At 40.7% G+C, this 16178-nt stretch overlaps 2 protein-coding genes across 12 annotated transcripts in view; one reads left to right on the top strand and one right to left on the bottom strand.

Moving 5' to 3' along the window:
* Positions 1–975: 975 nt before the first annotated feature.
* Rag2 (recombination activating 2) lies at positions 976–8835 on the bottom strand. Its single transcript, NM_001100528.2, is given in 3 exon segments — positions 976–4345; positions 5469–5527; positions 8705–8835. A coding segment is annotated over 1 exon segment (1584 nt). The 5' UTR covers positions 4320–4345; positions 5469–5527; positions 8705–8835; the 3' UTR covers positions 976–2735.
* Iftap (intraflagellar transport associated protein) overlaps positions 4668–16178 on the top strand; it is a 94448-nt gene continuing 82937 nt past the window's right edge. For 3 of the 11 annotated variants that reach the window (XM_087650882.1, XM_087650878.1, XM_087650879.1), the window contains exons 1-2: positions 4670–4792; positions 8266–8390. The gene's annotated coding sequence lies outside the window, so the exon portion shown is untranslated. 11 annotated transcript variants of the gene reach the window in all.

The following is a 16178-nucleotide window of genomic DNA, read 5'->3' as shown; positions in this document are numbered from 1 at the left end:
AGGAGTGAAGCATTCACATTTTGATCATCCGTCTTGAGTTTCATTTGTTCTAGGCATCTAGGGTAATTCAAGCATTTGGGCTAATAGCCACTTATCAGTGAGTGCATACCATGTATGTCTTTCTGTGATTGGGTTAGCTCACTCAGGATGATATTTTCCAGTTCCAACCATTTGCCTACGAATTTCATAAAGCCGTTGTTTTTGATAGCTGAGTAATATTCCATTGTGTAGATGTACCACATTTTCTGTATCCATTCCTCTGTTGAAGGGCATCTGGGTTCTTTCCAGCTTCTGGCTATTATAAATAAGGCTGCGATGAAAATAGTGGAGCACATGTCTTTTTTATATGTTGGGGCATCTTTTGGGTATATGCCCAAGAGAGGTATAGCTGGATCCTCAGGCAGTTCAATGTCCAATTTTCTGAGGAACCTCCAGACTGATTTCCAGAATGGTTGTACCAGTTTGCAATCCCACCAACAATGGAGGAGTGTTCCTCTTTCTCCGCATCCTCGCCAGCATCTGCTGTCACCTGAGTTTTTGATCTTAGCCATTCTCACTGGTGTGAGGTGAAATCTCAGGGTTGTTTTGATTTGCATTTCCCTTATGACTAAAGATGTTGAACATTTCTTTAGGTGTTTCTCAGCCATTCGGCATTCCTCAGCTGTGAATTCTTTGTTTAGATCTGAACCCCATTTTTAATAGGGTTATTTGTCTCCCTGCGGTCTAACTTCTTGAGTTCTTTGTATATTTTGGATATAAGGCCTCTATCTGTTGTAGGATTGGTAAAGATCTTTTCCCAATCTGTTGGTTGCTAAGGCTCCTTTCTATGATAACTCCAGCTTGTGTCAAGTTGACACACAAAACTAGCCAGTACAACTGTGTTCAGGGAAGGAGCTGGTGGAACTAAAGAATCATGTCAAGTCCCAATGAGGGATTTGGTGCTTTTCCTCCAAGAAATTAAGAGTTTTCATTCACGGAATATGAAAGTTTTCTTTTTATTGATAGCATATTTATTGATAACATTTCCATACTTGTTTGAAAACAGGTACTTAGAAAACAGTTCAGGACTCAGTATTAGGCACCCCCAAACCCTGCCATGAGATTAATAGCCCCAAACCACTGTCTAAGCTTATGGTCATATTTCACTTTTCAATTAAAGTGGTAAGGCAACACTTCAGGGCTTCATGCTATCGGGCCTTGAATGACATATGACTATTTCCAGAGATGACAACCATCTTTAAGGAAAAAGAGGAACAACAATTGAGCATTTTCAAAGGGGGTGAACCATTGATTTTGAAGGAATTAAATGTGAGGCCCCAAAGCGAGTGATTCGGACAAAGGCGTGTGTTTGGAATATATTTTTTACTCCTGAAGCGTATGTAGGTAATTCAAGAAAATGTCCACAGTATTGGACTCAGGACTTTGAGCATGGGACGTGACAATGCCACCAGTGCTCTGTCTTCTATCAGCTTTTGGATTTGAGATAAAATGTAGCCCCAGACGGTGTCTATTGTAGAAAATTTTGATCCCAATTCAGAGTTTCTACTCCTTGTTTGACCATTTTTTTCCTGACACGTAAGACCTTTATATTTACAATAAGCCTTAATTAGCTCTAGGGCTGGGTAGATATCTACCTTATATGCTATTAAAATCTATTTCCTACTTATACCCCAAGTTATTGCGACATTTCATCTGGGCTGCTCTTAACTCCCAGTGGCCAGCACTCAGGGCCATGTTTTTTTGACTCCTAACCTATGCTTTTTTAGGTGAAGGAGGAGACTTCACCTTTTTCTCCCCCTTCCTCATGGTCTCCTCCTACCCCAAGCCAGGGCATCATCAACCCCCACCTATGTATGTATCTTCTGCTCAGCTATTGGCTGTTGGCATCTTTATTCACTCAACCACAAATAACTTGGGGGCAAGGTTGCAGAGAATCACTTGGGTCTATTTGTGGGCTCTCTTGACTCTGGAGCAAGCAGATCTTGGGGCCCGCACTTAGCATTACAACACATAGCAAGAGACCATACCTCAACGAGCATCAAACTCACAAATTTGCCAGGATTACAGGCGTGTATCACCATCACTATACCTGGCTTGATATAGATTAGTTTTTTTCTTCATGGTGCTGAATACACAATATATCTATCTCTATCTCTATCTATCTGTCTGTCTGTCTGTCTGTCTATCTATATCTATCTATATCTATATCTATATCTATATCTATATCTATATCTATATCTATATCTATATCTATATCTATATCTATATCTATATATATATCTATATCTATATCTGTCTGTTCATGGGTATAATCCAAGAGGCCACCTTAAAATTTATAAACAGCAGTAGTGTGGAATATAGTTTTAACTGTTTAAACCAACTATAGGCTATTTATTACACAAAACAACTTAATTGTTTTTGTGCATTAGTTTATTGGTATTTAGTTACTATTCAACATGTAGATTGTTACAAAATAATGCAAGAGCTCTATACTTTATCACTGCTATCCTTAATGAAAGACTGTGTAACATTTCTCATTTAAGAAATTACAGATAAAATGTTAAAAACCACACATGTTAGAATAATTGTACTTAACATCACATCAAAACAGCGCTTAATTCACACAACCAAAACGTAGCATATAGATTTCAGTAAACAAAAATCGAAATTCCGTTTATGATTTAAAGAGTAGATTTAGAAACCAACGCACGTGAATCTGAGGGGCTTTTGCTGAACTAATCAAACAACCTCCTAAGAAAGGATTTCTTGGCAGGAGTCAAGACTTTCCCGGAGCCTTTTTTGTGGAGGGATTTCATTGGGGGCTTTTGTAAGGGGAGGTTTCTTTTGGGAGTTTGTAATGCTCTTGCTATCCGCACATGCTCATTGCAGTAATATTTGTTGCTTCCTTCTGACAAGTGGATGAGTGTGCGTTCTTCCAGATCCATGCACTGGGCATGCACCCAGTGTCCATCCCCATGAGAACAATAGATCATGGCGGGTTTATTGAGCTCAGTTGAATAGAATGGAACCCAAGTATTGATGTCCACATCACAAGTAGGGGAACACGTTATCCAGTAGCCGGTTACAGATTCATCATCTTCATCATCTTCATTGTAAGTGTCAAATTCATCATCACCATCAAAGCTGATTGCTTCAGCACTGAAACAAAATTCTTCCGAGTCTTCAAAGGGAGTGGAGTCCCCGGCATCTTCAGTTGATGTCTGACTGTTTGAGACAATTTTCTGCTCCTCACTCGAATTATCTTCAGAGCATCTCAACATATAGAAATAGAATGCTTCTGACATAGCCTGCTTGTTGTCTCCTGGTATGCCAAGGAAAACAGTCCCGTTTCCCATGTTGCTTCCAAACCATATTTTGCTATGCTTAATATCTGGGGTCCAGTCTGGGGTCTCCATCTCACTAATTTCAATCCTGTTGTCCCCTAGAGAGACAATGCTACACACCATCCTTTTTTGATTTTCCAGCTGATAACCACCAACAATAACAAATTCATCATTATTTGTTTGAGTGACAATTGCACTGGAGACAGAGATTCCTCCTGGCAAGACAGTGCAATTCACTGCTGGGGTACCCAGGGGAAGATCTACTCTTATTCTATACAAGTTAGCAGGACGTATGTTACTGGCAAGTGAGTGTCCTCCCAAAATATAAATGGTATCATTTCTGGCAATAGAAACATGAAAAGACAGCCCGTCCTGAAGTTCTGGGAGAATATATGACGTTGCACACCCAAATTCAAAATCTACCAAGAAAACATGGGGTAGGCAATCAGCTACACTATTCCATTTTTCTGTGGTTCTTTGGGTAGAAGGCATGTATGACCGTCCTCCAAAGAGAACACCAACACTTTTTCCTCGGCTATATACCACGTCAATGGAATGGCCATATCTGGCTTCAGGGACATCTCCTACTAAGTCTTTCTCTGTACAACGGAAAGTAACTTTTTTGTTATTCTTGCAAGCGACAGACATGATATAAATCTTATCGGAAAGCTCATTGTTTGGCGTTTTCCCTCCGTGGATGATATATTGATGCTTGTCAGAGTCTGTGCTGCCTTTGTACGAGCAAGTAGCTGGGTAACGAAGAGGTGGGAGGTAGCAGGAATCTTTAGAGAAAACTGCAGGCTTCAGTTTGAGATGATTTTGTTTTATATCAAAATGAAAGACTCCAGTAGGGCAGGATCTCTTAGGCCAGCCTTTTTGGCCAAAGAAAAAAACTTGACCATCAAAATTCATCAGTGAGAAGCCTGGTTGAATTAAGGCTATGTTATGACCCACTGTAACCATCTGCAGGGACATTTTTTGATTGTGAGTAGGTCTTTTATCTGAAAGAATTATAAAACGTATTTACTTAGAATATCTCTTCATATTTATAATTATGTTTAGATTCTTCCTCATACAAAAGGCTTGTTTTAAAGAAAAGTCATTTAACCTGTTTGTCATAGAACCGTAAGACACCTTCTCCCCCCAAGTTAGGAAACTAAGAGTCACAGACACTACTTTATCTATCCTAGGAGCTAGGACCTATTTTAGTGGCGGACTGGCTTTGCTTTGCTTTCTGGGAATTGTAGTCCTTTTTCCTAGCAAGCCCTTGCTTTGAGAATCCGAGGAACTACATTTCCCAGAAATCCATGTTCCATGGGCTGTGTAATTGAATAAATTGTCTTTGTTGCTTCAGGACAGAAACATTGCAGGCTGTTTGACTGTAAGGACTCCAAAAGTGCGAAGTGACTAGATGGGCGCCATGGTCACGGACAGCTAGGGAACGGGAGGTGAGAGTTCCGCCCTCTGTCGACATCGTGGCACTGGAAGGCTAGAGTATCGGGAGGAGCACTGGCAAACCCGTGCCCAGAAATCGCTGCAGCGATTCCTGGGACTCTTAATAGGGTAACCCGGGAGGAGGCACACATGCTTCTGGCTTGAGTTTGGTTGCCTGGAAGCCTTAGTTTGAAGGGAAATTATGGTTGAGGTGTCTCTATTGACTCTGCACTGGATGTATAGAAGCGAGACTCAGAATTGCACTCTGAGGACTCTTTGCTTGTTGGGACAAGAAGTTAGGAAAGTTGACTGTCTTTCAAAACAAAAGGACGAGTCTCAGAATACTTAGCATGTGGCGGAGAAACAGCTTGAAATTTACTTGCTCTTAACGGAAGTGTAATAGTAATTAGGTGGCTGCAAGAGACACTTTAGAGGCCACGCCTTTCCACCTCAGCAGCTTTTTGTTTTGAGGATTCTTTCAGGGAAGCGAGAAAGTTCCTGAACTAGCCTCCCCTCAATCCCCCAAGGAAAATAGAATTATTCCGTTTCAGTTCACTTTTCAGCTCATGAGCTGTGAGATGACTCTTGAGTAATTTCATATTGAATACAAAGAGGGCCCACTTTCATATTGTACTGCTGTTAGGAAATATTTATCAGATAAAGTAAGCTTGGTAAGTTATCATTACCTACCTTAGAGAGGTATGAAGTCTACTTCCTGCTTGTGGATGTGAAGTACTCTTATTTTGGCACTAAATGTTGAAACAAAATAAAATTTGCATCATAAAGTAAGTTGTTTAAAAAGCATCATAAAATAATGGTCAAGATTAGGACTCAATGCTGAGATTAGATTAGAATCCTGGCTGTCACTTAGTAACTACATGACTTTGAGCAAACTGTTTAACCAGCTCTCTGTAACTTGATTTTCTCATCTGTAAAATGAGGCAATTTTACCCACATGAATTGATGTCAACTACGATTAGTAATTTACGACTTGTAAAGAACTGAGAACACGCCTTGCTCACAGTAAATAGTAGATACCATTGTCCTTGGATAGATAGTAAGGCTGTTAGGGTACAGTTATCTATAGATACTGTCAAGCATACATGAGAGACGCTGGAGGTTGTTAGGAGGGACTAAAGAATGTTGGGATTGGTCAATGGATGTAGACATGTAAACCTCTTTTTCTTAATTAGTTTTTTCTTTGACAGTTTCATACACATACATAGTTCTTTCTTATGATTCAACCCCCCTCCTTTATCTTCTTCCTGTCCCTGCCAACCGTCCCTCTTTCCTAAAAATCCTTCCTCACATTTCCTACATTAATATCTTTTTGTTTGGGTTTTGTCCCACTGAGGTTAACCAGAAACATCTGTGTGGCCATGGATTTTGCTGTCCATAGAAGCTTGGAGTGTCCATGAATGGCTGCACAGCTGAAGGCAGTCTCTGTCTCTCTCTGTCTCTGTCTGTCTGTCTGTCTGTCTGTCTGTCTCTCTCTCTCTCTCTCTCTGACACACACACACACACACACACACACACACACACACACACACACACACTAAATCTATCAGTAGTCAGTTGTGCAGCAGAGTAGGGTAGGGCCTCATGAGCTCCCCTCCAAGCAATGACTGCCTGCTATAGGGCCAGACTTCTTCAGGCCCAGTCTAGGCATCCATAGCAACTGTGAGTTCATGATTGCAATGGTTGTGCCATACCTTAAAGATAGCATTTCAAATCCTCTCTATCTTCTGGCTCTTAACATTCTTTCAGCTCCCTTCATTCTTTTGAGCAGTAGAGGGGGCGGTGTAAGCAATAGACTTTTGAACTAATAATAGTTGGATAAATGTGTAAGCCAAAGGTATTGGTGGTGACTCAGTGTAGATAACAAAAAAGGCATTTCATTCTTGCTACTATGCCTATCCATCACTGCATATGCAAGATCCAAAGTTGGGTTTTATGAATCTAAATCTGGATGCTACCACTTTGTGTCTGTGATCACCCTTGGTAACATATTTTCTCTCTTTTACCTGTAAATTAGGATAATATTAATAGCTATTCATTGGATTGCTTTGTGAAGTAAACTAGCACATGCAAATTATAAGCCACAATGACTGGTGCACAGAAATTAGTCAGCAAATGTTACTGGCCACTATATTACTGTTCCCCCTGCAAATGTTCTTTAAGCCATGTAATATCTATGATCACTCTGTCATATATCTTTTCTGACCTGAAGAACTTCTAGAGTTTATGTGTCATTAATTGCTAAGCAGTCTCTTGTAGCCAGAGAATCCTCAAGATATGGTCCATTAAAAGTCTCTGGTGAGTTAAGTCCCATGAGGAAATGGTGCCTGAGAAAGAGTATTTCTGCAGCTCGGAGGGCAAGCCTTCCACTTCCTCAGACTGTGGTTGTCTGTAGACCCAGCGGCTTGCTCTGATTCTGAAATAGCTTGGGAAAATGTTTAATATATTCCTGGGCTGTTCACATATGCGTAAGATAGGATCTTCTATCAGCTGAGAACATTCTGCCCGTGGGCACTAAAAGAAAGAGTTGACCCCTAATCCAGTAAGTGAAAACCATGGGTACCCTAGGTGGTTACACTCTCCATGCTGAATGATTATTTTCAGACATTTTGCCCCATTTTGGGCAGAGGTGGCACTGAGTTTGAAGCTCCCCTTATTTCAAATACCTACAAAAACCAATACAGAATTATAGAACAAGCAGTACAGGGGCAATGGATTCCAGATTCCAAGGAGTTAAATACCACCCCCCCCCACACCCCAAAATTAAAACAGCCTGAATTGTAGCCTGCTGTGTCATGTTAAGGTTGTCTTAGGGATTTTGGATTATTATGGATTAAATAGAGGCATATTCTCAGACAATGCACAGGGAAGATTGTCTATTATTGTAATAAACTTGGAGCCCTAAAAACAGTAATGAGAGCTACAATGTCTCCTCTTGGAACAGAGACAAGTGCTTGCCCATTTAAGTCCCATTTTACTCAGATGACTTGTGTATTTAAATAGTAGAAACATTGGAGGTATTTTAGCATTTTTGACACATTGAGTTGTTGAAAGTTTGGTTTATGGGCAGGACTATATTTTCACTGGAGTTAAAGAGTATATCTCTCCCATGGTTTTAACATAGCTATATTAGTTACATCTAGGGTTTTAACAATTGTTTAAAAATTACGTTAGTTCTAAAATAACCCACTGAAGGTTTTTCTTTAAATAGGCCAAAAAAAAAAAAAAGTCACTGCTTTTCAACTGAGGGAAATTCTAAAGTCAATACATTAAAGGTGCTTTTTAAAAGGAAGAAATACAGGGCCAACACCCCGAGTGCCATGTCCTCAGCCCTGTGCTAGCATTCCACAGCAGGGTGATTTTTACTCAACTCACTTTGAAATGAGGGCATAGTTCGTATCAGAAGGGAACTAATGGTGTGAGGTCTGGGTTTGTAGTTTCCTATGCTGACCTGACTTTCTCTCCACAGACAGACAGTACCGTCTGAAATATTCAGTCTCACCCGTCAGCACTGCTTATGTTTCCTGACTCCAGAACAGCAAGTGCCCCATGGACTGCAGCTACGTAGTGTGGGAGTTAACACTGGTTTGCACGGTTAGTCAGGTTTGAGGCACATACTATTTGATTACTGCTGGCAAGGAAAGCAGGGTTAGGTCTTTCTTCCCACATTGACGCCAGAGGGTCATGTACATAGCAAGATCAATAGAGCACCTCGAAGGAATTAGTCATTGCAGTAGCTGGACACCAGAACCATACCGCTGAAATCTACCGCCTGTCTTCCCTACCCAGATGCCCTGCCCACCTGTAGCCAACATACTGCTTTAGTGTGGCATCAGCAGTCCCTTAAAGTTTAATCAACATAGGCTCCCGTCTTTTAGCTTTTCTAGAAATGAAGGTATTGGACCTACCTGAAGGCCAGAGGGGCTGCTTATCCCTCTCTGAATCCTTGCTGCCAAGCGGGGAATTAAACTCGGCACTTGGGGAGGGTCACTGACTGTTTAGTTTGACTGTGGCAAGCTGAAGGCTGAAGGGTAGAGTGTTTGTGTGCCTACAGATGTTCCAGTGAGCGCTGGTATAACGGGAGTAACTGACTGTGACCTCCTTCCCCCTCCCCACACCCTTTTGGTGGTTGAGGGAGACAGATATCCACCAGGGTGTTACTCTCAAGTTTAACCTTTTCAGTACTGACAAATTGAAAGTGTTAAGTCCTGATTTACCAGTCATTTGTAAAGCTGAAGCTCAATTTATTAAAATTAAGCATATTTTAGAAAAACAGAAAAATGACTATCTTTAGCTTGGTTTAAATGAATACTATTGTGAATCAAATGGGAAATTATCTGTTTTGAAGCAGACATCAGAATGTCTCTTTTATGGTTTTCTTTAGTGCAGACTAAGAAGCAAGGGTTCTACTTACTGGATGACCTCTGTCTACTCTGTGGCTGTAACATTCAGTGTGATGCTTGTGAAAATATGGCTTACTTAACCCTCAAGTCTATTGTAGAAATGTTTACCTTACATGATTGTTGGAGAAAGATGAAACGTGTCAGTTTCTGAACGGTGGTCTGCCAGAGGCAGCATCGTAACTTTATATGGAATTCTTAGCAGAGTCACCTTTACAGGTCTAACGGTTGTGTAGGATTTCAATGAGTATAGACATTTACCAGAGCACCTTTTCTACTTGGTCATTCCATCAGCTTCCAAAAGGTTAGATGTCCACAGGTAGTGAGCAGGGGTAGACAGATCTGGTAGGGTTTTTGCTTCCTTTTCTCATAGTAGGGTGACCATTTTTGAGCTTCAATTTTCTTATTTCTAAACTGAGGATCTGAGTGTTTCTGGAAAAACCGTGTGTGGAAAAGAGGGTGTGCATAACAAACTTTGATTATGTGGGCGAGTGATGTATAGGTCTATTTGTATAAACAGCAACTTAATTTTATTTGAAAATGTTAGATCTGGTTTCAGAATTGACTTTCTTTTCTTAAAGGCATGTGCAGCTTAGTTTCTTTTTGATTCTTCTCGTCTGAAAATGTTGGTCCACCCTTCAACTATCATCGTCTAGTAATTTCCATGATTTTTGTTTGTCTGGAAGAGGATATTTGGCTGTTTTCCTGTTAATACCACTGTGTGACAATTATGGTATCTGAAATCACAGTCATGGGGATCATAAAGCTGATGTTCTAGATGGTTCTACAGTTCTTACAAAAACAGATTTCATTCCATTTGATGAAATGCACAAAGCAACGTATGCCAAGTGTTTTAGCCTTTAGATTGCAATAGTATCATTGGCCTTGCAATTGTTACTTGTCTTTGAGTAGGTTATCAATGGAGATGACTGAAGATGAGTGTAGTAACCCTCCTGAGGCATGGTTTCACTTTCCTTGTCTTGGTGTCTGTTATGTTGAGGTGGAATTGTGGTCATCTGTGATCCAAAGGTATTAAATGGAAAATCCCAGACGTAAGCCAATTATACATTTTAAACTATGGGGTGCCCTGAACAGCACAACGAAGTCTTGTAGCTTTGAATGGACCCTGTGTAGGACATAAATCATCCCTCTCACAGTGTGTTCACACAGTATAAGGTGCCCTCCTGCTTTCGGTCAGTAGCTTCTTTTGTTAACTGATCAAATGAAATGTCAGTATAGTGAACCTGTTCCAGTAACCCTTGCTTTGTTTAATAGTAGCCAAAAGCAGAGGGGCGGCGAAACTGGAAATTTGGATATGACAAAGATATACTGTAAAGTGCTTCCTTTAAGCATAGTATGTGGAAGTGTTATGAAAGAGACCGAATGATCATATTTATATAGATTTTAAAATGGTGAAGAGCTAGTTCTATTTTATTGTGTGTGGGTTTTGATAATGCTTTTTCACCCTTATAAGTAAGAGTACCTAACTTATGTGTTAAACTGGATTGTAAGTGTAGAGAGGAAGAGAGTCACTGATGACCTACAGCTTCAGGCAGCCATTGGAGGTTTTGGGACAGACCCTGTGCATTAAGGGGAACTAGGAACTTAAATCCATGTTCATCCTTGTGGGGAATTAGGGAAAACGACCAAAGAAACCTTGCAAATCCAGGCCTTGCACTTAAGAAGCATATATTATAGTAGAGTGAAGCAGCAATGATTTTACATATACCTCTGTGTGTGTGTGTGTGTGTGTGTGTGTGTGTGTGTGTGTGTGTGTGTGTGTGCGCGCCCCAGGGATTGAACTCAGGTTGTCAGGCTTGTCAGCTCTTCTCTCCAAGGCAGCCACTTTTGATTGCCGGTGAACACACCTTATGTTCTTCTCACATTCAACTTTCCTTCAAAGTTCTTAGATGTCCATCAGGAAATCACAATTATAGGCTACTTACCCCATTTTACAACCTTGAGGCAGAATCAGATTCCAACTCTTACTGGAATATATTGATTTATCCCTTTTTAAATCAAAAAAGAGAGGAGAACTAAAGAATACAAGTCAATTTAGTTACAGAATTAAAATAGCTTTATTTCAAGGGATAGATAAAAGATTTAGTAATAAGATAGACTGACATTGTGATTGAACAATAAAGAAAGCATAATTGGGAAAAAGAAAGCTGAAAGACAGCTTCAAGCCCAGTGCTTTTGCTTTTCCATTTATACTACTTAAGGGCAGACAGTTAAGTAACTTCCCAACGGTAGCACTTGTGGGGTCGGGGGAGTGTGCTGGTGGGTTGAGGAAGGCAGAGGAGGAGCACCAGTTTGTGGACTCTCAACTGGGCCACCTTTGTTCTCTAAGTGGAGGAACAGCTTCATGATGCATGGGAACAAGGCCAGCGGCATCTTCTCCTAGCACAGGGAAAGGCATGGCTCTTAGGACTCAGGTAGTGAGGAGCTGATGCTTAGGGAAGCAACAGAATAGTAGGAGGAAGGGAGGGCGACTTGTCGGGAGAATTGAGAATTGGAGCCACGGCTGAAACTGACAAAAGAGAAAAGAGGAAGGAAACGGAAGTAGAAAGGATGCGATCTGCAGTTAGGCCCGCAGGCTGTCAAGAGGAGGGCACGTCAGATGATTTGTCACTTTTTATTTAAAGCAATTAAGTAAAGCCCCCTGAGCAGGGGGCTTGGCATTTTACTCTAAACGTCCCCCACTCTGTGATTCAATATGAGGTCGCTGTTTTAAAATAAAGTGGCAAAAAGATGTCAGAGTTTTGTAATGTACTAGAAAAAAAAGTCATTAAAAAACTTTCCTTTCAGAGAAAGGTGTTTGTGATCCTTTCTGGCTAGCGACCGTGTTGGCAAAGGAAGTTTGTATGTATGCACAAGTGTGCTCAGTTGTGTACTGGAGGCAAAACCACAAGTGGAAGCAACACGTTCTGTCTCAAAGCCTTTTGCTATTCTACAGTTATAGGAGTCTGGAATTAAAAACAGCTGAGATGCATGTCTCAAAAAACTCATTTCTTTTAAGAGAATGCCAAGTGAAAAGGTCAATTTTATTTGCAAGATCTGGCATTTTGAAACACTTAGAAATGTGTTCCTGCAGGCCGTGTTGACTTTGTTCCTTGGTCTATACCTGCTCCTGACCAGCTGTGTGGGTTTTGCTTAAAGCTGATGTTCTGGTATTGTAAATGTGCTGTGCACTGTGCAGGTGGCTGGCGGGCAGAGAGAGGGGACAGCTTTATGCAGTGTGCCTCTGTCACAGTGTCATACAATGCAGTTGCAGTAAGTGTCAACAGGGCGTTGCAGACCACGTGAAGTGGGCTTGTGTTAGAGCTGTTACATCTCTCGAGAGTGCAACACTGTGCTGTCTCGGAGCTCTAAAGTTGTCAGCTACTCTGGGCTAGAAACTTTATCAGGGATGGTGAGAAAAAGCTTCCCAGAAGTACCCTGTTGTCTTCTGTAGTCACTGATACAGTTGATGACATTTCTGAGGCTAGGATGTCAGCTCTGAACGTGGTTGCTAAGTGTGCAAACTTTTCTTGCTAAATGGAGTGTCATGAGGTCACCAGTGCGCTTGCAGGAGTTTAGCCAAAAGAGAGGGTAGGGTGTTGGTCTGTGATTCCACATACTGTACCTTAAAGACAAATTAAAAAAGGCAACCCTCGTGACTTCAAGAACAGTTCCTGCGGGTATAGTTAATCAGCTTGGTAAAAATAGGGAGCGGTGGGGAGAGGAAATTTAAATGCTTAAGTCGTGTGCCTTTTCTTTGTTTTATGTTATTAATAACTAATTAAAAATACTTTATATTTAGTTGGACCACCTCAGTCTCTTAACACTGAGGTTTCTGAGCTGACTGCCTTCATTTGCTGGGAGGAAAAACAAATTTTGGGGAGATAAAATTGATTTCATGAAATCTGCTGATGAAAGGCTTAATGAATGGTTGCCCCAAGAAACATTATTATAGTGGCTCTGGTGGATGAGCAGGAAAGGGAAGCAAACTTTCCAAGCAGAGTGTTTCTGCGTAAGCATGTACTTCTGCACGTTAGCGTGTTTCCTGCGGCGAAGGATTCCTGCAGGGGCACGTCGGCACGCCAGCGCCCCCTGTCTTTAGGAAAAGACCTAGAGCTGCTTTCCCATCCCTAAGGCTCTTTGGCTTTACTTGCCTGACCCTTCTCTACTCTTCTTTTTGCACTTTAAAGTTTTAATTTTGAAATGATCACAGGATAGAATCATAGGTGACTGCAGAGAAGTGAACAGAGGAGTCTCATGCATCCTTGGCCTAGCCTTCTGCAAAGTTAACATCTTGCATAACTAATATAAAATTTGAGAAATTGATATTGGTGTGAACCACAAAATGTATTTGGATTTCATCGGTTATGTGTACATCCATTTGCGCCATCTGTCCTCAATTATATCATATGAAATTTTGCATAATCACCACCACATAGTGGTATTCAGCTCTACACTACAAGACTTATGACAATATTTGTCCTTGTTTCCTCCCACACCCCCTACCCTAGTAACCATTAGTGTTTTCTCCATTTCTAAAATTATATGTTTTACCCATGTCACAAATGGAAGCACTCATACATACCTTTTACTATTGGCTTCTTCCGCCCAGCATATTTCCTTTGAAATCTAAGTCGCACGAATAAACAACTTGTTTTTGCCTTATTTGGTGTGGATGCACCACAGTTTGTTTAACTATTCACTAGTTCAAGTATATTTGAGTAGCTTACACTGTTTGCTTGTTAGGAATAAAGCTAATAAGTGAGCATTAGTGTACAAGTGTGTGCATGAAAATACTTTTGTATTTTTCTGATAGCTGTGATACCAACCATCTTCATGGTTTTCCTTTGCCATTGTGTATTTTCTTCGTTGAAATGTCTATGTATGTCTCTTGTCTTTTGAACTTGATGTAATGCTGAATTCCACGAGGGAGGGATCTGCACATTTTGCTGTTCTTTTGTTGAATATGTGATTTGTTAATATTTTCTTCCAGCTTTTCTTTGCATCGTGATAGGTCTTTGCAGAAGAAAACTTTTTGTTTTTAGTAAAGTTAGTCAGGTTTTTCTCTTGAGAATCATACTTTTGGGTTCAAGTTTAAGAATTACTCTTTGCCTCGTCATATGACTTGAAGATTTTCTCTTTTTCCTGTTTTCTTTACAACATATACTACTTTGCCTTGGTCTGTTATTCTTATTTCTATTTTTCCTTCATTTTTAGCATTCTTTCTCTCAATTTCACGTTACTGTAATTGAAAAATCGTCACGGAACGCTTCTTCACACTCATTCTTATTAGTAAAATGGTCTGTTGTATAGAATAAGGACAATTCAAACCTCTTTAGGAAGGCCCCAGGTGTGTGTCCGTTGGAGCTGCCGTTGTGATATCTCCTGTCATGGGAAGCACTTACTCAACCCACATATTTTAAACGGTGTGCAGCCTTAGAGCACCTGTGCTGTTTTCTTCCTCTTTTCCACAAAATGTTACATTTGTCAAGGAAAGTGGGTAGTGGTTAAGATTTACCTACTTCTAAGACTGGGGTCTGGAAGACAGTGTATCTCTCTTTAGGAACTGTGGTCCACAGTAATCCCAAATCCTTTCCTCCTCCTCCCACATGCTTCTTTTAATATTCGTCCTAGAGGATAGGGGTGCCTAGGGGCTATGGGTCCAGATGCTTACCCTCTCAGCTCTGGGTGTTAAGGAAGCCTTCTCTGGCTTTCATGTGTGCATAGGCATGTCACTAGAAGTTTGCAACTTGAAGTGTGGTGCATTCTATGATGCTGGAATTGTCCACTTTTATCTCATTCTGATAAGAACAGTGAAGGCTGCAGGTTCTTTTCTGCTCCATAACCCATGGTTTGTTTTATATTTCTGCTCTTCTTTGTTCCCTTTTTATTTCCCTGGGTGTATTTACAGGTCTAGAGATGTATAGATCTATAGATTTATTGGTCTCTAGAGTGTACATATGTACTCATTCCCTATGTGTATTGAATTTAAATGAACTGGGTTGTAGTTGGAGGCACGATTACAGTCATCCAACATTAGTTCTGTTATTTTTTGTTTGGTTGCCTCCTGGGAGACAATCATACATCAGTCAAGAATTCTAAGTGGAAGGAAGGAGGCTTTCAGCTGTACTCTATGGCTAGAAGGCAGCCAATTGTTTTCACTCTTGTTTAGTTTTCTGATCTGAATGCATCATCACGTTTCATTTTCCCTCTCATACAGAAGTTGATGACCACTCTCTTGCTTTTAGATTATAATTACACCACTCCTCACTTCTCTTTCCTCCCTCTAAACCTGCTCATCCACCCCATCCACTCTCCCTCAGATTCATGGCCTCTTTTGTTTAATCACTAGTTCCATTCTTTCTTTTTTTATTTTGTTCCTGCTTGGTTCTTTGTCTTCATGATCATAAGCATCTCGTGATCATTTACAACACGAGAACTATTCATGACAGCCCATCAGTGGCAGCAGTTGACAAAAGTCCAGGTGAACTTGCTTGCACATATTTTTTCGTGTTCATTCATTTGTACTAGAGTTAACTCTGAGAATCCAGAATTCTTGACAACAAAACAAAAAACAAAAACAAAAACTTAATAACAAGTGTCTATGTTTGACTGTTCTTATATAGGTATGTATATGTGATTTCAGTCCCTACACAGGTCAGAGGAGAGTATTGGATCTCCTGGGATTGGAGTTACAGGTAGTTATGAGCTGCCTGCCTCATATATGGGGATTGAACTCAGATCCTCTGGAAGAGCAGTAAGTGCTCTTAGCTCTTGAGCAACCCCTCTAGCCCCAAGAATCTGAGTTTTTCCTCTGTTCTTGGTATGGGATAAAGGACATTGAAAACTTAAGAGAAAGTGCAGAGTTGCTTCAGGTCAGCCCTGGAGGCTATCCCTTCACCTGGTCTTTTCTATGTAGGAACCAGCCATTATAACATGATTCCAGTCCACTCCAGTCTCTTGGAGACTAGACTGCTTATGC

Source organism: Rattus norvegicus, chromosome 3 (assembly GCF_021556685.1).
Source record: "Rattus norvegicus strain SHRSP/BbbUtx chromosome 3, alternate assembly SHRSP_T2T, whole genome shotgun sequence".
NCBI lineage: Eukaryota > Metazoa > Chordata > Mammalia > Rodentia > Muridae > Rattus > Rattus norvegicus.
The sequence above is the reverse complement of the archived record's forward strand: the minus strand, read 5'-3'. Positions and strand labels throughout refer to the sequence as shown.